Here is a 23210-nt window from a genome sequence, read left to right as displayed (position 1 = left end):
CCACACACACACACAGTCTCTCGGTTTGGGTTTCACTATTTATTTTCTTGAAGACAACCTATCCTGTAGCCTATCTCCCCAAAAGGTTTTTGGGCAAACCACCTTTTTATACCTTCCATTTCATAAATTCATATTTGAAACCACATGTTTGCTAACAAGGAATGCTGCAAAAAAAAAAAATACTCCTATGTTCAACAGAAGGTTTATGAGCACAATGTGTAATCATTTACTACAGTGTTTGAAGTTAACACAAAAAATGGAAAGGGTAAGCTTGTACACCTAGCTGGTATAAGAGGAAAGAGTAGTATGGGGCTTATGATTCTGCAAGGTACTAAAAACGGTACAGCAAACTTGTTCATGGGTTATTTATTACTCAGGAGAACCCACTTTGGACAAGTCCAGTCTGATGTGTGGGACACCCTTAGACCTTGAGAAAAGGGAGGCTAAATCCTCTCTTTGTCTAGCTGAGATACATTAGCAGATCCTTTCCTGCTGCTCCTGAAAATAAAGTTCATATTTTTTTCTCAAGTATCACTAAAAAGCATCATTGGATTACTCTAGAAAGACAACAAAGATTGTGGTTGAGTGATGCATATTGTAGGATGTTGTTGGCAGGTCAAAACCTATGAAACCCACCAACATGCCTTCAGGCCTCACTTTGTATGTGCAAAACCATAGATTATTTAGCAAATTGGACACTAGTGAGGAGTAAGGGGAGGGGAAACATGTAACATTTAAGCAGTTTTACTTAAAATGAAAATTACACTGTATCCACAGCCTAAGGAAACTAAAATACCCTAAAAAAATAACTGTGCTATAGTTTAGTACATGCAAAGGTTATGATTCACAATCCTACGTGAAATGGCCTTTGTTTTCTTCTCCCTTCGTGATAAATCAAAGCTATGGCAACAATACTGCAAAGCAGTGATTTTGCGGTAGATTGAGGGAAGAATAATGAGGTGTGACGTGGGGAACAGGTCGTTATAGTGATGGTGTCAGTTTCACAGCATCAAGCCCATGTCTGGTGCGTAGGTTAGGGTTCAGGTGTGAGGGTGGATTACCATCGTCGTCAATTACCTTTACAGAAGCAATTAAACTAAAAGCTGAAAATAAAAAATATCATAAAAAGAAACACACTGGAGGCAAAAGAAAAGCCCAAAAGCCACCAAATGCATCTTAATACAATGCACTGCTGCTCCACACCTGCCAATAGCATTGTCCAGTGTCAATTAATACTAACTTAACAATAATTCAAAACAGAAAAAGAATCCTTGTGATGACGATTTTTTTTTTTTCATTTCCAAAGTTCTTCCTTTCAGGGATTTGTGGATCAGCCTCTCTTTCAAAAAAGGCAGAATTTCTTTTCCTGAAACCTTTGCTAACTTCATTGTTGCAATTTTGTTTCTCTTCAGATGTTGTAATTGAATTTTTTCCCGTCTCTGCATGCGTTCTCACCCAGTCTTGCATACTCCCAGTCACGCTCGCAGCCAAGCACACAACAACTCATCCGTCCATTCTCTCGCACATGCGACACGCGCAGCCGGACTCCTGGCCCCGCCCACCAGAGGGAGAGGATAGTGCCCTGTCGGGGCGTTTCGTTGGAGGAGATGAACCTGGCTCCTCAGCACTGAGTCCAGACATTCATACACAATGGGTCCATTCACACACATGTCTGATAGCGTGGCCGATTGGGGGAGGGGCACATTGAGGGTAGCACCCTCTCTTTTCGGAGGACCGTAGAATTGTGATGGTTCGTGGTTCATCTCAGTTCAGAATTAGTCATTTTCGGTTGTGTTGTAATATTTCAAGATCTCTTGATTTCTTATTTTTAGATGTCCTTGGTTCTCCCCGGGTAGACATCAACGTTTTTTTGTTGTCGTTTGAAGTAGTTTTCCAAAGGCGACAGCTCCAATAACACAGAAGTTATGTCGGCATGTCTCTCAACGCATTCGATGTAGATGTTTTGCTTTTTTTGCAACATGTAGCCACTCATTCTCACTCGCACCCACTCGCCATCTCAAACTTCATTTGGGCTGGTTCCCCTGGAAGGCCAAATGAAATCCACACATTTTTCTCTCAGATAAGATGCAGCCATGGATCCCACGAGCCAAGCACAATGGATCAAATTTCTCACACTCGCTCTCTTTCGCTCTTTCGCTCCTAATTTTTTTATGTTGAACAGAGTGCTGCATCGTGAACAAAACTCCAGAATACCCCAGATGCCGTCTAGAACTGGAATCCCTCAGCTGGCAAGTTGGCGGAGTTGAAGCCGTAAGTTCCACCTTGGATGGCTTCAGGGACCAGGCTGGTGTCTTCATCGATCTGAGGGGTTTAGGACAGAGCGACGGCCGTTAACAAGGTGCAGCAGACATGACAGTAGTTAAAAAAACTAATGGTTCATCTTAATAAGTCATTTACCAAAAGCCACCTCTAACCTGTGAGCTTTTATTAGATCTTCACTGTTTATTCTCAACACATTTGTCAATCAACTTAAATATAGTGGAACTTTTTTTACATTAAAATAGAGAAACGTGATAGTGTTACACTTAACTTCATAGCAAAACTATTCAAAACCAACACTGGAGGGATGTATTTAAACTTTGTTGGAAAAATCAACTTTGAAACTGAATTTACTTACATCATCAGAAGAGAAGAACTGATCGATAATTTCGTATGCCAATTTGTAGATATCTTCATTTTCGTGGTTTTGCAGTTGCTCTACTTTTTCCAAACCTGAGGAACAGAAAAATAACAAAATCAGACACCGCACAATCATGCATGGAAGCTACTGTTAAAAAACACAGATGATAAACATTGATGGGACTCACCTCCGCATTCCTCAATGAGGTTAGCAATGGTTTCAGCCTCGTCGTCTGCCATCTTGAGAATGTTGCTGAGGCCGTCGAGGACAACCTGCACCACCTGAGCGTCCTTCACTATCAGCAGGTTGCAGAATGGAGGGATCACCTGCTTCTCGATCAGGTGCGCCACCTGCAGGGAGAAGAGAAGCGAGGGGAACATCAGCATGGTAATAACAGGATGTCACTTTATACTTTTAGCATTCATTTTGAAAATGCCAATATCAGGTTTCCAAGTAACATTTCAAATGTCTGTTTAAATCATTTCACAAACAACATTTTAATTAACTACTTCCTTTACTCACTTCCAAAAAAAAGGAACATATATTAAAACATTAGGATGTTAAAGGTTTTATTAATGCTACTATTCCCATTCATCTTATTCATCCATAAGTTGTTACTTCCTCGTGCTTATGTATTCTGCCTGATTCACATTTTATCTGGATTGTTTGTTTTCTTTTCTTCTGTAAAAGCACTTTTTAACACCGTTAAGGACAGAGCTATAAAGATCATCTTTGTATTCATATTCCCAGTTTTTTCGTGACTGTCTCATTAAAAAAAGGAATGTTTAGCGTTGCTGTAAAACTTGAATTGTTTGGATGATTCTTACCTGATCTTTCCTCCCACTTATTGTCAGGTTGCTGATGGCCCAGGCTGCTTCCTTCTGAGTGCCAAAGTCACCCTAAAAACCACAAATAAAAATGCATTAATGATACACATTTCCCCATGATCATTAAAAAGAATCCTTCACGATCCTCTTGGATGTTGCTTAGCCTTTAAACACAGATGGGTACGCACCTTGTCCAGCAGGTGGATGATCATGGGAACGAGATTGGCATCAATGACAGCCTGCACCTGCTGCTGGTTGCCTGCTGTGATGTTAGACAGGAACCACACTGCCTCCTACAGGACAAAAAACAAAGAAAAAGTGTCTTAGGAAGTAGAAAATAGAAGTTTACTTTATTCAGGTTTAATCCTAATTGTGTAATACCTTTAACTAGATGGAACTGACAGCATGGGGCCTTGATTATCAACCAAACATGACAGAATAGCACTCCTTTTCAAATAAAACTGGATCAGAATCCAGAAGTCCACGCTGAGCGTTGGACCTCTGGCCGAGACAGAGTGCTGTGGGTGGGGCGAAGGCGTTTCTTGAGGCTCTAATCATCGTCCAGGTCACAGTGGGCCTCTGTTTTAAAGTGACTGGTCTCAGATGCACCCCGATATCAGCAGAGACTCATGGTCTTCAGCACCCTCTGGCCACCAACCCAAGGAATCACTCATTCGATCACATTCACATCGAAACCCTTCCCCCATCCCCCCCGACCTGACTGACTAACTTCAACTGAGGTCCTCTTCTTTGTTGTCTTCATCCTTGCGGTTCTTCATGTTGCAAATTCCTACAAATGACTATCTGCCCCATCTATGACTCTCATACAGCATTCAAGCACCAAGTCTCTGATTTCATCACTTCCAGTCGGACAACACTTCTTACAGTGGACAGGAGGAGGAGGAAGATAAGAGGAAGTTTTACCTTATTGATTTTCTCCTTCGGGTGTGTGAGAAGTGCGGGGAAGTGGCTGAGAGCGTCACAGTTGAGCACAACCTGGGTCTGCTCATCTGTGCCGGTCACTATGTTCCCAACGGCCCTCAGAGCAGCAGTCTGGATGTGGAGAGGAAGCGATACATTTGTTAAGATAATACATTTTTCTATTATTTCAATCCAAAATATTATCAAGCTTTAGTGTCTTTACATGACGTGATATAATCCTAAACATAATCAGTGTCATGCCTAGTGTCTCTTCATACCTGAACTTTGACCTCCTGGTGACTTAGCAGTGGGACCAGATGAACGACGATGCCGGAGTCGATGACCATTTGGATCTGCTCGTTCCCAGCGTCCGTCAGGTAGGACAGAGCCCACACTGTGTCTACCAAGATCTGGAGGCAGCAAAGAAGACAAGAAACTCATGATTACACTTTGCAACATGAACCTCCTCCTCCAACACTAAAACATGTATTGTACTTTCTGTTAATAGTTGAGAGGCCAAGGCACCACAGCCTGTGCAAAAAACTGGGGGAACTCAAGTCTACTTACACTGACATCAGTGTGATGGATCAGCACGCAGAGCGCTGGCAGGATCTGAAACCAGAACACAGGAGGGATCATTATGTGGAGAAAGAGACTGGGACAAACACAGCTTTTTGTGTTTTTATTACTGAAAACCAGCTTTACTTGGCCTTCATTCTCAGGCGTAACAACAAGAAACCTAAAATCTTAGAGCTTTTGGAAGTCCACATGTATTCGTTTGCTTTATTCACATAATTTTAGATCCAACATGAATGTTCACCATGTTAATGTGACTGGTATGGAAATGTTTTTCCTGTATCATAAACTACTCTATCTGTTAGCTTCAGACAGTTTGTAGCATCCACCTGTTTTTTTTACTTTTAAAAGGAAAGGATGTAGTTTTTTTAAATAATCGCGATTCAGGATAGCTTGCTCCTGAAGCCGTAGCAACTGAAGACTGGATGATTAATGCCTCACTGGAAGCTTCTCGCTCATCAACATTGAATCATTGCTTTTACATAAACACCCATGTAACAGTAATCAGCGCACATGTACAGCTCCCTCATTCTCGCATACACACCTCCTGGATGGTCTCCATGGGTGGTGGAGGGTCCTTATGGCGACACAGATTGACCATGACCCAGGTGACATTGCGCAGAAAGGTGATGGGGATGGAGGGACTGATGAAAGTGAGCAGGGGCTTCACCACGCCCAAGCTGATCACATAGTCTCTGCATTGAGGGCCATCACCTGGAGAGAGCAAACACGTACACACACACACAGATGGTTCACATGGCGTCTAGGGACTGAGTATTTATTTCCACCCATGTTCACACCAACAGCGACTCACCTATGATGTTGCCCAGGGCCCAGACCGCCTGTTCGCACACGTTCTGGTGAGGGGAGCGAAGCAGCGCCAGGAACAGAGGCACAGCATCTACACCAAGAGACAGATAAGTATCAATCACATGAGGGATCCTGTACTCTGCTGCATGGCTTTTACTCAGAAACAGCTCCAAAAAGAGAACTTTAATCATCTGTTGATAACTTGGACAGATGTAAACTACGATAGACAGTGCCCTAAAATGAATAATCCACAACATGCTGGGAAATAAAGAGAAGAGGAAAATATCGAAGTTACTTCACTGTATATCGCTTAAAGATGTGACATTCAGGTCTTGTTATTTTAAATCAAGCAAGATTAAATATTAATTCAAGTACTTAAAACCAGAGATACTTAAACACTGCTGTGAGGCATAATTAAATAATAGATTAAGATGTCATGCATTGTCTAGATTAATAATCAATCAATCATTTAAGTGTTTTAATTCTCTCATGTTGCAGCTCGCTCTAGCTCCATTACGAGTTCATCACATCAACGTTTACATTTCTTGACTAATGGAAATAAATTAATAAATAAAACGTGTATTTAAAAAAGTCCCTGTTGATGCATTTTGCTAATTGTGTGTGCCAGAGACATGCTGTGATGAAAGGGCTCTTACTGGACTGGACCACGGCTTGGGTCTGCTCTGAGGTCCCAGACGCGATGTTGGTGAGAGCCCAGGCCGCCTCAAACTGGAGAGACGGGCTGTGAAGAGGAGAGAGATGAAGGATGCCGAGTTAAAGTCAGTGTGACTGGGCAATGGCGTAGCTGTGAGAGCAGGCTGATGACTCATTTATATTTCTGCCATTCCTGGAAGGTGAAAACTAGAATGCATTTACATAAGTGCTACAGATGCAGGCTGGGATAAAACCCTGCTTGTACATTTGAATAAATTTGAAGTGTGCATAAACTCAACACGATCTGGAAAAACGCTACTATTATTCACATCATCACACGTGAATAAGCACGACGCACCGCCGCATGCACAGAGAAACATTTGCCGCCTGCTTACTTATCCTCCATGTCCAGACAGTGGACCAGTATAGGAAGGATCCCGGACTTAATCAGGTCATCAATGGGAGGGTTACGGTCACTGGACAACAACTTCCTACAAAAACAAAAGAGAGCACATAACACCATTACTCACTCATACTCTGCTAGCTTTACAGACAAATGCAAACCAGAAGAACCAATGACACACACAGAGAGAAACAGCTAAAGAATGTCAAGTATCCAATCAGTTCAAGTCAATCACAGTCTCAGTGAGTGCAGTGACCGCCCTGCTCATGACCCAACGTTACACAACAGCAGGTAACGTGGGATGGCATCTTCTGTGTCAAAAACGCTGCAAGGTAGCCTTCAATCGATGAAAGAATACAAAAACTAGCAGTAAAATAATAAAGACACAGGTTTTCCGCTACTTCATGCAGCATTTTCTTCAACTTAACTAGGCTGCACTACTGAGCCGCAGTGCCATTTACTATGTCCATTAATCAGACCGGGCTGACTTATAGTAAATCACCGCTCTCTAAAGGAGCTGGAAAAACATTCAGCCCCCGAAATTTCAACACTGGAGCTGTATTTTGCAAGAAGACATCAATTTTAATCAGAGAACCTTTTCAGACAAAGTATGGGTGCAGCGGCTCTGGCTCACAAATACCCGATGAACCAGATGTGAATCTGGATCACATTCAGAGTACTACTTCGCTATTGTAGAGCATCGGTATAGTTAATCCATACTGAACATTTGGTTTGATGTAAAACGGTAGCAATAATGTTGATTTATTTAGTTTTCTAATTTCAGACATAACCAACTCATTAAGGTCAGAATCACATCTGTAGTCAATTTTATTTTTGGCTTAGTCAAAATGTGTCTTTGACAGGTTAATGCTCAGCCCAGTCCACTGTGAACATCAATATGACAACATGACAAATGTGACCCTAAATGGTTAAACAGAAAGTATAATAATACAAAATGATTTGCCAACTGTTGGTGGAACTGAAGAGATATTCAGTAGAATCTAAAGAGTGTGTTTTCCTACCTGGCAGCCTGAACCGCACTCAGCTGGACGCCCTTATTATCACTGACGGCATTCTGTAACGCAACACAGAAAAAAGCCAAGTACACAAGTTAAATTCTGCATTATATACACAGCCCACAAGAGGAGATTAAAAACAAATGAGTTTAATATCTTACTTGTACTATTGCTTCAAGGGAGGTGTTTTGCTGAAAATTAAAGTAAAGAGTCATTAGTAAAGATGATAAAATCCAAGTACATTTTTATCCAGTGGTTTAATCAAGGAAAATACCCCAAAGAGTTTCATTCCTGGCAGTAATAAGTGAGGCTGAGCATGTTAACTTCTAGTCTCCCCCCCACCCCAAAAAAAAAGCTTTTGTCTGTTAAGCAGGAGTAGGAATTAGGAAATGCCACCAGGACAAAGCAGTGACTTGCATTCTCACTCAAGCCAATCTGGTGTTCTGGTGGAACAGTCAGCAGGCCGGACATGAGGGCCAGCATTCAACGTGATGTGATCATTTGCCAACTGGCAACCTCACCCGACAGCCTCTACAGGGAGTTGAAGGCCCAGTGTAGAACCAAGTGTGAGTATCATTCTTACTTTCAATTAAGCCCTGACCATGAAAGCAGACTCGGTTAAATAAGAGTCGGCTGGTTCCTCCGACAGTCTCAGCTGAAAACTGCGAGTAACAGGCAACAAAAAAAAAAAACTAGAAAAACACTCAAACATAACCTTGACTACACACTATGAAGTTGAGTGGAACCTAGGAATGTTGAAAACTGCTCAGGCTGACCACTGAGGAGGTGCTGGTTGACACACAAAAGCCTCTCTAATGTCTTGCGGTGAGTCAGAGCAGCATGTCATTGTTGATATATTGCTAAGCAGCCTGTTTCAAGTCAGCCTTCTCAACAGCACCAGGCAGTTACTGTGACTGAATTTCTGAACGGCTGTGTGGCTTTTTTTTTTTATTTATCCAGCAATACCACAAGACCCTCAGCGATGGTGGGATTCTCGATCCATCGATTTTTGGGCAATGTTATGGTGTTACCGTAAAACTTGGTGAAATGTTCCAAAACAACATACACGAAGGGATGTGACATTAACTGTTGAGCCTAAAACTTAAAATATAATGAGCACAAGACGTAATATTTTGTCTTATCAATTATGATAAGATTAATGCTTACCTGAAAATAAAATGTCTGAAATTGGTGCAATCTAAGGGCTATTTGCATTAAAACTCATTTCTGTATGCATCACAAATTATAACCAAAACCATATCTATTACTTCCAATACTCATTATGGAAGTTGTTATTTTCTCCTGTTTATACTTGCGTGTTTTTCTGAAATTGAAAGATTTCACATCCACAGAACTGTTCATGGTCGCGATTACATAAGCAGGAATGTGATGTCATTACAAAAATGCTGAATAAAAAAAAAATCAGAGAACAACACAATCGGGATGACAGATAGCTATTCTACAAAGGATGCTCAACTGAAACCGGTCTTTTACTTTAGGATAATGAGACACCAGTCAGCATGGAGAATGTTTGTTGACTCCATATTTGTCACACTTTTGCCCCACCCAACTGAGATTGAGCAGTGACACAGCATCCGAGGGACACAATGTCATTATATCCTAAACCTCTAGACTGTACTACCAGTGAGATGGACCTAATGTGGGCAACCCTTCGGAGAAACAGTTGAATAGTACTGTACCAATCTGAAATCTCCGTCGACGTCAGGGTCCTCACAGATGCCCTCATGGGGTACATTCCTTCTCTTCAGAAGGTGCTCATCTCTTTTGTTCTGTGATGGAGGGAACCAGAAATATTACTTCATGCACATTTCAGTAGAAAGTCATCATGATAAGAAGACACATAACAAAACAAATGTACTAACCTTTCTGAGTTCCACCACTACCTCAGTCCTCTGTCTTCTCATAGTCTGTGGGTGAGAAAGCATATGAACAGTTTACAAAAAGGAACTCTTTTTTTTAAAGCTGCAAAGATAAGTCCATCTGCACACAAATAACCACCAATTACTTTGATAATAGTTCCAGCCACACATCAATCCCAACATGCCTTTGCCAAATAGAGTGACATCAGCTACCTAATTAAACCTGGGTAAAGTTTGAGATGAGGATCAGATCTATGATACCAGGGTCAATCAGTAGTATCAGTCATACCTGGAGCATTAGGTCAACAGCGCACTCTCAGCATGTGATAGCCCCCTAACACCCTAAACCTGGGCCTGACCTAATACGACTCAGCTTGTATACAAGGATGTTGCAAATTGTTATGGGGCATACTTATTCAGCAAAAACTGCAGCCCTACAGTCAATCTTTCATGAAGGTTATACTGTTCAGTTTCTTTGTTGAAGCTGGTTAGAGAGGTGCTGATTCTGTCTTGTATACAGACTGTACTGTGTGTGCTGCTGTTGAATAGTATCGTTAAATTATCTACAATGAATCCCCAAAACGTCCATGCAGGCGATTCAACATCTCTCTAATGCAGTTTCAACACTGACATGTATTCTTGTCTACATTGGAAGGATTACAACGCCCTGGGTGTAACGTTGCCAGATAAACAGCTAACTGAGTAAAGGGGTTTATTATACACCTCACATTAAGTGACGATATTTGTTGGTAATGCTTGTGTTCACCGCTGACAGACCACCACGGTGATGAGAAGTGATTATCAAGTAGCTAGTCTTAGAGGCCTAGAACGCTTCGGTAACTACTTGTCAAACAGGATGTGTGCGAATATCCTGTTCATAGTTAAGTCTTGAGTGTGGGCGCCTGAAAACAACACCCCTGCGAGCATTAACGAAGCAAAGGCATGTTGAGCCGACTGTAAATCAAGCGGTAACTTATGGAAGCAACGCTAGCTAACGTTTAGCTTTGATCTAACAGTCATGTGATCTTGTTAACTAGCTGGACGTGTTAACCTCGTTTTCTAAGCATGTGTAACGCTGGTAAAACGCATAATAACGAATAAACACTACGCCACAATTTTAAAAAGAGCCATGTAACTGGCCAGCTTAGCGGCTAACTGGTTTCCGCCATTGTTTTTGGTGGTAAAGACGGGGGATGGGTGGAACTGCAGCCACCATCAAGCTCTACCAGCGAGTTTAACAGTGGCTAGCAAATCAACTAGCACACAGGTTAGCTAACTGCAGTACCAAAATAAGGATAATCTGCTGCTGTGTTAGCTTACCAAACATATATATATATTTACCGCAAATATAACATTTAAGTCAGTTGTATGTACTTTTAGATGCACATGTATCAGTTTTCCTAGCTAACACCTCGACTTAAACTGATCCGGCGGCCGATATGCCTCAGTAGCACTAGCATGTCCCCCGTGGGCCTGGCTAGCATCGAGCTAGCAGAGTACATACAGCGGAGGCGACGAACTCTGACTAGCGTTTCTGACGTGTTTTATAACCACCGCGCTCTCACAGTGTAGCGAAACCAGCTAAAGCAAAGGGAGTTAGCACAGCCAAGGCCAGCGACATATAACTGATTATATTTAGAGGCCCTGGCCGAGGCTTTAGGTTTAAAAAGTTCCCGATGGTAGAAATTAGAAACGACGTCACAAGGAAGCCAGAAGGCAAAGCTGTCCGTGAACAGAGCGGCGCCGATAAAAGGAAGAGATCCTCGACACCAATCTGCATAACTTTTACCTCCAAATCACGGCCTTTATTCTTGAAATTCTTCAGTCGCTGGTTGTCCAGTTTCTCGTTGTCAGCCATGTTCGCCGTTGTGGTTTCGGTAAATACAATATAAATCGTGAATTTAGCGTGTGAGCTATGCTTTTCTGGTTCCCTTTTCTCAGGCTTTCGTTAGCGGACTATTTTTTGCTGCTCTGTCCGCGGTGCATACTGGGATTGCCGGTGGTGGAGGGCAGCCTGGCTCTGGTGTAGAGGAAGGGTGGGGAAATCCCCTTCACTCTCATTGGTTTCACCGTGAACGTGTCTCTGCGGGGCGCGCCACTTTACAAGATACAAACCCAGATTAACACGAATAAATGAGAAATAGCATCTAAAGTCTAACTCTGCCCTCAGAGAGAATCTTCCGGGCTTCACTTTGTTAACATATCAATTGGAAATACATTTTAATAGTTGGAAATACATTTAAGTAAAGTTTAAGAGTTTTCAGTCAACATTTCACGTACAATATATATTGTAAAAAAGACAATTTAAAATTGTAACTATTCTTGTAATTCATGTTATTTAAATGAAGGCACAATTGTTAATGTATTATCTATCAGTGCTGGTACTGTTGAATGTTTTTGGTCCAATGTTGAGTATTTTCTAAAAAGAAAAACGGGACAAACATTACAACTTCAGAATGACATTTTTTATAAACTTTAAAGGTGATTTGTACAACAAATTTCATTCTCGGGAAAATGTGCACATTTTTACAATAACAATAACAATATTGCACCGTGAATAGAAATGGTAAAAATAAGGCAATCAAAACCAAATGTATATTTTACAAGTAATTACCTTTTAATGTTACCTTTTGTTTTTATAACTTTAGAAAACATTATTTTTACTTCTTTCTTTCTATTCTTTAATTTTTTTTTTGACTCTGTACCCTGATGTCAATGTCAAAAGATACACACATTTGTGTCGACTATCGACTACTAATATCATAATTTAGAAAAACTCTTTATGACAATTAAAGACCCATCTTCTTAAGTTAAAGTTTGTAATTATATGAAAACAAATACTTTTATTTAATAGCAGAAGTAATCACTATTCAGCCAGATGTGCTCTTGTTGTTGTTACATTATCATGCTATATGTTATATTATATTATTATTCTGAATGTGAATTGTTTCTAGTAACTAGTTCTAGTGTGTAGTAAGTAGAAAGCCACATCAAATGTAAGTACCTCAAAATTGTTAGCCTACTTAAGTACAGAACTTGAAAAATGTAGCTCCTTACTATATTCTACCACTGCATTCATAATATATTCTTCCTTCTAACACACATTTAGGACGATACCTCTTTGATTTATCTAAGATAGAATGCTGATTCTTCCCTTATATTAGCTTTTCTTAACATTTTGCACAGATCACAGACTATTAATCTAGCAGCTGTAAATTCCAACATTAAAATCATGAGTGGATCTCTGCAGTCATTGTGGACAGGTGGAATCTCAACAAGGACCAACAACTCTTTCAATGTACACATGGGCATGTAAATACAGCTCCGGAAAAAATGAAGGGACCACTTCAGCATTATCAGTTTCTCCGGTTTTACTATTTATAGGTATGACTTTTTTATTGTACTCTAAAACTTCTGACAACATTTCTCTGTGTTGGAATTCAACAGACACTGGAATGGCTGCCATACATGTAGAGATTGATATTTAAGAAAAATGTGGAGAGGTCTCAATTTTTTCCAGAGCTGTATGTTTTAAGACATACCTTTAAAAATGCCCTATATATACTATATATAGATATATCTATCTATCTATATCTATCTATCTATCTATCTATCTATCTATCTATCTATCTATCTATCTATATATATATATATATATATCTATATATATATATATATATAATACACATCTGCCATACATATCTGTTTATAGTACACATATCTGCCATATACATCTGTTTATACGTAATATATGCATCTGTCCATACCTCCTCATTCAACAGTGTAAATAATTAAAATTACTGTACAGTGTATTTAAATACTTTCAATGTATTCCACATATGTATATATTTCACATCCTCAAATCTTTATTGTTGTTATTGTAAATATTCTTCTCTCTTTTTGCACTATTTTATTTATCTTATTTGCACCATGTATGTTGAGTTGTTGGAGGAGCCTAGTATATAAGATTGTCATTGCCAACATATACGTTGTATATGCTGTGCATATGACAAATAAAACCTTGAAACTTTGAAACCTTAAAAATGCCTGGTATTTACCCAAATGTTAAATTCTAAGAATTGGAATTTCAAGACTTGTATTATTCTTTATTTCATTGCAACAATAGACAAAACAACACTGAAACATTTCCAGCATGAAATGAAACACAAATTGAAATTACATTCCAAACAAACACAATAGTTGAACTAAAAACAACAATTTATATTTCATAAAATGGATACAAACATAAATAAAAAACAAATCATAAAACAAAAAAACAAATGTTGCACAATTGGAGAATACAATTGTTTTGACCCACACACCAAAAAAACTAAAAAAAAATACAGGTTTTTAATCAGTCACTTTTCCATGTACAGTTTGGAAAATCCTAGACTGAATTATTGCAAATGCTCTGTTTTGCAATAGGTTCAGATTCATCTCTCAGGCTCAGCTCAAATTTCAGTTTTTGACACACCAGCTGTCTTAACCCAAGATCACAGCACCCTCATTGGATATCACTATGGTCCAAGGACATGTTTTCTTCACCATTATTGAATAAAGCTCCTCTCTGTCACATAGATTAACATCAAAACTGTGATAATCTCATTCCTTTTCTCATCACCTCCACTTTGATCCTATAGATACCAGTGAGGCCATTTTCTGGTGATTTACACAGGCAGACCACAAGGAATCCTGCACATCACTTGAATGATTTTCAAAACAGATGCTCAACCATCATCTGCTGCAGAGACATACTACTTTTTCCACAGCTGTGATACTGAAGCCTTTAGACTTCATCTTAACCTTAATGTCCTCTTGAGTCTGTTTAAATGGAGTCTTCATCAGATAGACGATCCTCCTGAAACCCTCCTCCAGTCCCATGCCGGTGGTGGCTGAGCAGGGCTGGATGAACCAGGTCCTGCCCTCGCACAATCTCCTCAAGTCCAGTGTCAGGCAAAGTGCCTCTGGGCTTTGGGAGCCCTGGAGGTCCTGTTTGTTGGCAAGGACCACAAGTGGAATCCCTTTGAGACTCTCATGCTTCAGGACCTAAAATTGGAAAGAGAATATTTTTTGTTTTCAAAATCTTTTAGATAAACTGGTTTATTGTGTTAACCAATATCAAGCATTAAGCAGTTGAACACACACACAACAACCTAATATTACACACTGTTATGTAGAGGCTAACAAAAATAAGGATATTTATTAATACGTTTGGGAACAAATATTATTTCTCCTATTTTGCATGTAGATGGTGCATAACAAGATGACTACTGACAGACAAAAAATATAAATTATGATAAATTGAGGTTCCTCATTCATCATTTTAACTAATCAAAGTTCAAGTATTGTTGCAGGGAGAATGGTCATCATTCATTAAAATATTATACACAGTTTGGGGTAATTAAGAGTGAAAACAGTATCAGTTTAAATTACCCGATGAAGTTCCTTGCGGGCCTCATCCAGCTGCTTTTGATCCCAGCTGTCCACCACAAACACCAGTCCGGCTGTATCAGTATAGAAATGTTTCCAAAAGGGCCTCATCTTTCTCTGGCCCCCAACATCCCACACTGTCAGGCCCGGGCTGCTCCTGTCAGTCTCCAGAGTCTCCACGTTAAAGCCCACAGTTGGTACCGTCTCTACGTTCTCGTTGTACTTCAGCTTGTAGAGCAGTGTGGTCTTTCCTGATCCTGTCAGACCCAGCATCAGGACTTGTGCTTGTTTTCGAGGCTTGGATCCATGTATGCCCATGTCCTAATACTGCAGCTTGTGACTATAAAGTAGGATTCTTCTTCTTTCTGTATAGCTGTGTAAAATCAGCTGCCTGTACCCAATGGCTCCCTTTGTACTGTCTATCTATAGGCTTAGTGTGTCCCGTCTCTTATAGAGACTGGCTGCAGTCAGTATGCTTTATGTGCGCAGAGAGTGAGCCCTCCCCTCTGTTGTGATGGGATTCCTCTTGTGTCTGCGTAGCTTTCAGTAATTCTATTTATATCCAAAGTGACGGTGCAAAAAATTGCGTACAGTTCTCTGGTTACCACAGTAAAGTTAGTAGAGGAGTCACATCACACCTGCTACAGATCATCAGATACACCAACCAGGAAGTCCATTTTGGTACACCGGTAAGATTATGTTTCTTCCTGGCTAGATGTCCCTGAGCAATGTCATCACAGGAACATTCAGCTGGGGAATAACTCGCTCTGGGCTGATGGGTAAATTAAGTATTATTTTTGGACTGAGATTATGTAGGCAAAATGTGAGCCTGCCGGAATCCTGTCATTAAAAATTGTTTCTGGAAATTTGTTATTGATCCAAAATAAATATGCATACATTGACCACATTTAGAATGACTGAAACAGACTTTAGCATTGCACAATAATGTATAACACCAGCACTGGACAATATGATTTGAATGATAAATTGTCACAATTAGTACCGTAGATTTAAGTTCAGTGCATCTTATTTGGTTTCTAATGCTGGCTGATTTCTGATTGTTTGCCCAATTAAATCGGTATGATACCTTAAAGCTCTGGTGAGTCATTTTTGAATTGTTTTTGTTATATTTGTTCAAATATGCTTTACATCCCATAAATAATCAACAGAGAGAATTACCTGACAGAGTACATTTTGATTGCTGTGACAATCATATTCTCATCGCCCAGCAGGTGGCAGAACCTGACTAACTGACTCTTCATTATCCATAGTTTAATTTCTTTCGCTGGAACAATAAACCATGAAAGAGAACTTTAAACAACAAATCTTGACAAAAGATTAGGCGTACGTGTTTAGTGCTCTTTTGCATGATATACATTTAACCCATGTGCAAATATGTAAAACATTCATGAAAGAGATTTGTCTTATATTTACTATCAATTGTAGTATTCAATTTATTGATATTAGTTATTGAATCCCCAGAATATACTACACATAATGTACAGGTATGACGGTTTAATTCTTTTCGAAAATCTGTGAAAATGTTTTTTTCTTTTGTGCTATCCTGTTATTGTTTCTTCTATAGCTGTATAAGTGACTTTTGCTGAATCATTTCTAAATAAAAACACAGAAAATGATCATATATCATTTTTAATGTTATCTTTTAGATTTACAATTGGAAATTTCAGAATCATTTTTATTGTGTTTTTTTTTTTTTTACAGTTTATTAAAGTCAACAAAAACAAGTACAAATGCCACATAAACACTCTGTAAGGTACATATTTGAGGAAGAATGTGAACTAAAAAAGCACAAACGGACAGTTTTCTCTGATATATATATATATATATCTCTGAAGTTAAACAATCCAGAAACAGGCGCACTGCTTTATTCATTGAAGCATGAACAGTGGAGGGTGATACTAACATGAGGACAGTATGTACATTCATCTTAAAATGTCATGTCTCTTAGAGACATTTCTTTCCACAATGCTATTTTACATGTGAGTTAACACAGTACAACTTCAGGGTCGAGCAGTGTGCATGGCATGGTCGACGGCAATACATTAAAACCGGTAAGTAGTTTTGGCAGCAGACTTCAGAACAGGAAATTAACAGTTTAAAAAATAAGGCAACAATAACACATCTCATTCAAAGGCTTGTTACATTTTGAGTTACAGTTCAGGAAAATGTAATTTGTGATCAATATCAGGATATAGAGGTCATGGCATTAAAGGTTTAAATGTGACGTCAATTTTTCATGTGTCTCTAAGTAAAATATAATGTAAGATAGCTCAGATAAAGGAATAGATGTCAATATGTTAAGAAGAAGCCTGAGGGTAGTAAATCTTTCATGATAATTTAAATTGCTAAACGATATTACAATTGTAATTGCCTGTGATAACTCAATTATAACAACTTTAAAATGAATTTGTTTTTAAAAGTTGTATCACATCTTAAGTAAGATTTGTTTTGACAATCTGCAGCTTTCTCCAAAATGTATTACATAATCAGTAGTTACATAAATGCTGATAAGATGTGGATCAAACCAGAGTCTCAGCTTTAACAAATGTAATATGCATCAACAATGTAAACAGAATGGAGACTTTACCAGCACAAAAACAGCAATCAATATAAGTGAACTAAGTAAGACATTCAACATCTTAAATGATGAAATTCAAGACAAAACACTTTCATCCTTACATCAAATTCCCATGATCAGCAACTGTGATGCGACCATTGTAGTTGGTTGTATTGCTGTACAATATCAATAGTGATATTTAAACAAGCATATTATCATTTGTGTTCATGTATAAAGGGAATACAATCATATTTTTACCAGTGACATCTAATTGATCCAGGAAAAAAAAAACCTTTTCAGTGCAGTCACTTGGTAGACGCAAGTCTACAATTAAATGATGTGACAACAGAGTTAGAAAACTAAAGGTATAAACATTAGTGGTCACATAGTGGAAGACATCACCTCTGATATAACGTGGAAGTGAAATTCCATGCTAGCTTGTTTACTGTAATTTTTCTCATTATTGGATAGGCAATGCATTGGTTGTTAACGTGAAATATATAAATTATTTTCATATCGTCAAGCATACGCACGCAAGCACACACACACACGCACGCATGTTTTTGCATAACTAAATGAAAGCAATTTCTTACAAGTAACGCTTTTCCGTTAGTAAAATTAAAGGAGGGGAACTGTAAATATCTGTGATAGAAATAGTTCTCACTCAAAAAATTGTTTTCCGTTTTTAAATCTCTCATCTTAAGCCTATTTATTCTCACTAATATTCAAACATGATATACTGTAGATGCTGTGTGTTGTTGATGCCCGGCTACTTCTCGCTGGCCTTGCTTTTAAACTTGACTACCATGACGGTGATGTTGTCAGGGCAACCACGATAGAAGGACTGGAGGACGATGCTCTTTGCACCGAAATGAGGCTCGCCCAGTCGTTCTCTGATGAAGCGAACCGCTTCCTCGTTGCTGAAGGTGTCCCACAGGCCGTCGGAGGCCAGGATCATGAACTCCGGCTGCAGCTTGTTCAGGTCAAAAGACATGATGTCCGGATCAGGAATGACCACGTTGAGGTTCTTCAGCGGGTAATCGCCCAGAGAACGGGACATGGCCAGGATGCCCTGGACACGCCACGAGCCGTTGAAGCTGATGAACCCACCTGAGGAGGAAGACCGAGAGGAAACAGTTGGAAAGTGACAAAGCAAAGAGTGGAGGGGAAATTACAAGATGGAGGGGGGGAGGTGGTAAAGAGAATATGAGGAAGTGTGAGAATAGAGGAAAACAAAGGTAGAGGGAACCGTAGAGAAACAGATGTTTTCCATGTTACTGACATGAAACTGCAAAACAAAATCCTGTTTTCGTTTCTCTGAACCAACTGGCAACATTTCTATTTATGTATGATACCATGTCCACATCAAAGTTGAAATAATATTATGGATAGTTACCGTTCACATGTTTCTACTCAGTGCTCATCAGTCATGCTCATGGAACGCAATTGTTTATATTGGATTGATTTCAATTTATGTCACATCTGGTAAGTACAGCTGTGTTCTCTTTGGCTTCAACAGATTTGCAAGGAGGGAATTTCACTGGAAATGATAAGGAGGAATTCCATACTAGGTCAGGATGCCTCCCTACTTCCTGGTAAGCAAGGCCATAGGGAGGATTTAAAAAAATCTGAGTTTAGGCTATAAAAACAAATCGCATTATGTGTAACTTTCTGTTACTATTATTAGTTAGTTAATTCCCCATTTCCCAGTAAAGCAGAGGACATGACTCCTGTGTCCTCAATTTTGCTCATGTAGTTACTGCTTTAGTATAAACTAGGGAATGCTATGTAAAAATTGCTTTCAGAATCAAGGGGGACATTAGTCATTGAAGTATTACCCTGAGCAGTTAGTGGCTGAGCGCAGCAGTTAGGTTTTATAAATGCATTAATTAGAAAACAGTTTTGCCCTGAAATAATCACAAGACTGTATTTAATTATGCTCACCACTATTATTACCAATGGTTTGTATTTATTTCAAAATTGATTAATTACTCTAATAATTATTTAATTCCTGTCAGGACTAAATTCCTTAAAAATAAAATGTTCCAGTCAGACGATTTTTCCGTCATGTAATAAAATCACTGTAATTACTAATTAAAAAAATTAACAGTTTTTGTATGAGAGTCTAACCTTTAATAGTGATTTACAAAATTCCTAAAATGACACGAACAATGCATCTTGAGAGCTACAGATTAAAATTTAATTAGTTAAGGAAATATAAAGTCAATAGTCTGATACATCATTTTCAATATAACAAGTCAAATATTTCCTAAAAATCATATTCATTGTATACATTGTTTAATTAGGGGGATTTTAAAAATCCATTATTTATTGAAAAATGATGTTTGTGGTTTGACTCTTTTGTAGTTGGTTGTTGCAGACTGAAGCTCTACTATCAAGTGCCATTGTTTACTTTACTTTTTAGTGCAGAGACCACATTTAATTTACCATTGAGTACTTGAAACATGTTCCAGAAAATCGGGCTTAATTTATTAGAAGTGTAAATGTATGTACCAAGGTGCTCTAAAAACTAATCAGATCATCAGCCCTACCAGTGGAGCCTGGCGTAGGTATTCAGTTTCTATGTGCAATTGTTCTTGAGTATCAGTGTTTACAGGACCGTGTCACAGAGACCTTAACACCTTAACAAAATAATGCTGCCCCAGGAGACGGGACTAGTGTCTATGCAGTTTTTATTAGTATAGCACTGGTTCTGTCTATGAGAAACTATGGTTATTATGATCATTAGATGCTGCCCCCTCACTGAAGTAAAAACAGTAGTACATCATCTGTAATGTAATGTTACATGAATAAGTAAACAGCAACACAATGCAAACTAGATCTGCAAGCTCTCTTCTAGTTCCCAAGTAGACCATTAGATGGAGATGGTGGGCTTTCCTGATAGTGACCACACTGGGACCAATTCATCTGGCAACTGCCATCAAACTCTCTTCAGCATGGAGAATATGCAGATAGGGTAGCTGGGAGAATTATGCCTTCAAATACACCTTAAATACTGTGCAATGTCTGGCTGCCTTTGATAACATGCTGCTTTAGAGGCAGATTGTGTTATCAGTCACTAGGGTTTGATGTCAGCCTCAGCACAGACACGCACAGAGTGGGAAAAAAAGGATAATGGTGCTCAGCTTTGATCATAAGAAGACTATTCTATGCTCTTTATGACAACAATCTGTGTGTTGATGTAGCTTCAAGTTTGAACTAAAGCCTTTTTCTGCTGCAAATTGCTCGAGAAAGGTCTACTGGTCTGGACTGCAGCTGTTTCCTCACCAGCCTTCTTGATCCTCTTGCGTTCTTTTAGCAGGTAAGGTTTGTGGTCATGCGACAGAGGAATAGCGTTTCCATCTTTGTCGCAAAGAACTCCACGCGAGTCTCCAACGTTGGCCACCGTCAATTCCTTATCAGAGAGCAGGGCCACCAGACAAGTAGTACCTGAAACAGATGGAGAGAGGCGAACGGGAGGGAACAGAGGAAGAGAGAAAGAGCAAGAAAAGGAGAGGGATAAGAAAGTAGATTATATCAGAGTTAGAACAGGCCAAGTTTAATTTTCTGCAAATAATTATTATAATATAGTACATTTATATTTGATATTAATTCAACATGGAGGATTCAAATTGAATCCACGTTCAATCGTCACACATCTACACAGCATTGAACACAGGGAAAAATGATACTCTGCATTTAACCCATTAGGAGCAATGGTCAGCTATTACTGTATATACATAGCACACGGAGAGCAGTGTGTGGGGGGGGGGGTCTCCCTTGCATTAGGCCACATTGGCACTGCCTACAAGGTGAAATGGCAACAGTCCAGTTCAGTTCCGTCCAGTTAAGTTCCTACGGACTGAGCTTCTGCATGTGAATACTACAATTCATGGTTAAAATAACCCAAAAAATTAGATTTTTGGAACCAAGCAAACACAAACCCATCAAGATAAAGGGATTTTTACGTTCCTAAACCAAACAATAAGAGTAACACTTATTGCACTGCTTTCATAATGACAACGCTAACTTACTGATGTTCAGCAGGCTTACCATCTTATTTAGGTGTGACAGCAAGATTGCTAATAAGCAAGAAACAAAGCAAAGAAAAGTACAGCTGAGCCCTCAATTTTGCAGGTATACAGGTATCAAACATAATTTAAATTGACCAGATAATGGCGAAAGGATCCCAAATAATATTACAAATCATTCTGATGGATGCATGACCAAATTTCATAATTTTAGTTTCATTTTAATAACTGTCAAGTTATGTCAAGTATTTCAGTCGGGACCAGAGTGGGGGGCCAAAGCACAGACCTTCAACGAGTAGAGTCACTAGTGCTACCAATGTTAAAATTATGGAAAATTGTTATTAACAGTCCTGGTTTAAAATTATGTAACAGACTCCTGATATGTTCATTCATATAAAGCAACCCAGAATTTAGGAATACTAATTAAAAACTTCAGCAAAAATAATGACAACAATTGTTCCCTTGCCTCATGCACAAACACTGCAAACACTCTTTGAAGTCACTTTTTGCCTTGTACTACTTTCTGAAATGCTTTCATTTCTTCTCCTCCTTCCTCTCTTTGTTTAGCTTCCCAGCCGGCAAAGCAGAGTTTGGACTCGGAATCTGAGGCCTATTATGTGAGATCCAAAATCCTGCAGAGAAAGAACAGATCTGCCTGTTTGGCCATCTGCTCACACAGAGCAAAAACAAAACTGGAGAGAGAGAGGGGAGCAGAGGAGTGAGGATAAAAAAAGAGGAGAATGTAGTGGGTACTACTTGTTCAAGACCACCCGGACGGATATACAGAGAGGGGAGGGTGAGAAATTGGTATCTAAAGTACAGACATCCTCAAAATGTAAGGGTAAAATGCTACAGGAGGTAGATGAAAGCTGGATTCAATGCCATTGTAAGAATGAGGATAACCTGATAACTTTTGGGATATCTCTTTAAAGTTCCTCGTCTTGGTATGATTTTGACTGAGTTTAGTTTCTTAGGCGTTAGACATTGAGTTGAATAAAAGAAAACGATCTCCCCTTGAAGGATCCTCATATTAATTAACTCTGCTACACCTGATGTAGTCACAATATGTGAGGATGGGGGACGAGGTAACACAGTGGATGCAGAGCAAATGAAGAGTTGAGGAGGGTTGGTGAGATATGAGGAAAATAAGAAATTAGATTACTTCTCAGCAGGACATGATTTTATTACTCCCATTTAAAGCTTTGGGTGAGAAAAAGCGATAAACAGTAGAGAAGAACGAGACAGAAAATAACTATGGGAAAGAGCACCAGGTGGAAGCGCGGCTCAGATGAATGTAGTGAATATTGATGCCACTTTATTGTAAATTAATCTTTTACACAGTTTGTGCAAAATCCATTTCTATTAGTTTCATCATTGTATGCATCCCTAATCCTGCTCCTCGTGCCCAGAGCTGCTGCTGCACTGTACCATGCTGTCCAGCTA

General features: G+C 39.3%; 3 protein-coding genes across 3 annotated transcripts in view; all 3 read right to left on the bottom strand.

The window, feature by feature from the left end:
• Positions 1-18: 18 nt before the first annotated feature.
• Positions 19-11772, bottom strand: kpna4 (karyopherin alpha 4 (importin alpha 3)). The gene is made up of 17 exons (XM_063906838.1): positions 11518-11772; positions 9732-9776; positions 9549-9638; positions 8010-8039; positions 7855-7907; positions 6825-6920; positions 6432-6517; positions 5780-5866; positions 5510-5679; positions 4957-5001; positions 4668-4799; positions 4393-4521; positions 3657-3761; positions 3469-3540; positions 2829-2991; positions 2639-2733; positions 19-2322 (listed from the first exon to the last, which is right to left on the bottom strand). Exons 1-17 carry the CDS (start codon positions 11584-11586, stop codon positions 2227-2229), a joined length of 1563 nt encoding a protein of 520 aa, XP_063762908.1. The 5' UTR covers positions 11587-11772; the 3' UTR covers positions 19-2226.
• Positions 11773-13820: 2048 nt separating this feature from the next.
• On the bottom strand, positions 13821-15661 carry LOC134880117 (ADP-ribosylation factor-like protein 14). The gene is made up of 2 exons (XM_063906842.1): positions 15162-15661; positions 13821-14774 (listed from the first exon to the last, which is right to left on the bottom strand). Exons 1-2 carry the CDS (start codon positions 15474-15476, stop codon positions 14463-14465), a joined length of 627 nt encoding a protein of 208 aa, XP_063762912.1. The 5' UTR covers positions 15477-15661; the 3' UTR covers positions 13821-14462.
• A 1131-nt stretch (positions 15662-16792) lies between these two features.
• Positions 16793-23210, bottom strand: part of ppm1lb (protein phosphatase, Mg2+/Mn2+ dependent, 1Lb) — a 41269-nt gene continuing 34851 nt past the window's right edge. The window contains exons 3-4 of the mRNA XM_063906841.1: positions 21025-21186; positions 16793-18846 (exon numbers count right to left, since the gene is read on the bottom strand). Coding sequence (XP_063762911.1) covers positions 18506-18846; positions 21025-21186 — 503 coding nt within the window. The 3' untranslated portion in view covers positions 16793-18505. The remainder of the gene's footprint in view (positions 18847-21024; positions 21187-23210) is intronic.

Source organism: Eleginops maclovinus, chromosome 18, assembly GCF_036324505.1.
Source record: "Eleginops maclovinus isolate JMC-PN-2008 ecotype Puerto Natales chromosome 18, JC_Emac_rtc_rv5, whole genome shotgun sequence".
Classification (NCBI taxonomy): Eukaryota; Metazoa; Chordata; class Actinopteri; order Perciformes; family Eleginopidae; genus Eleginops; species Eleginops maclovinus.
Note: the sequence above shows the minus strand (reverse complement) of the source record. Positions and strands in the feature narration are given on the sequence as shown.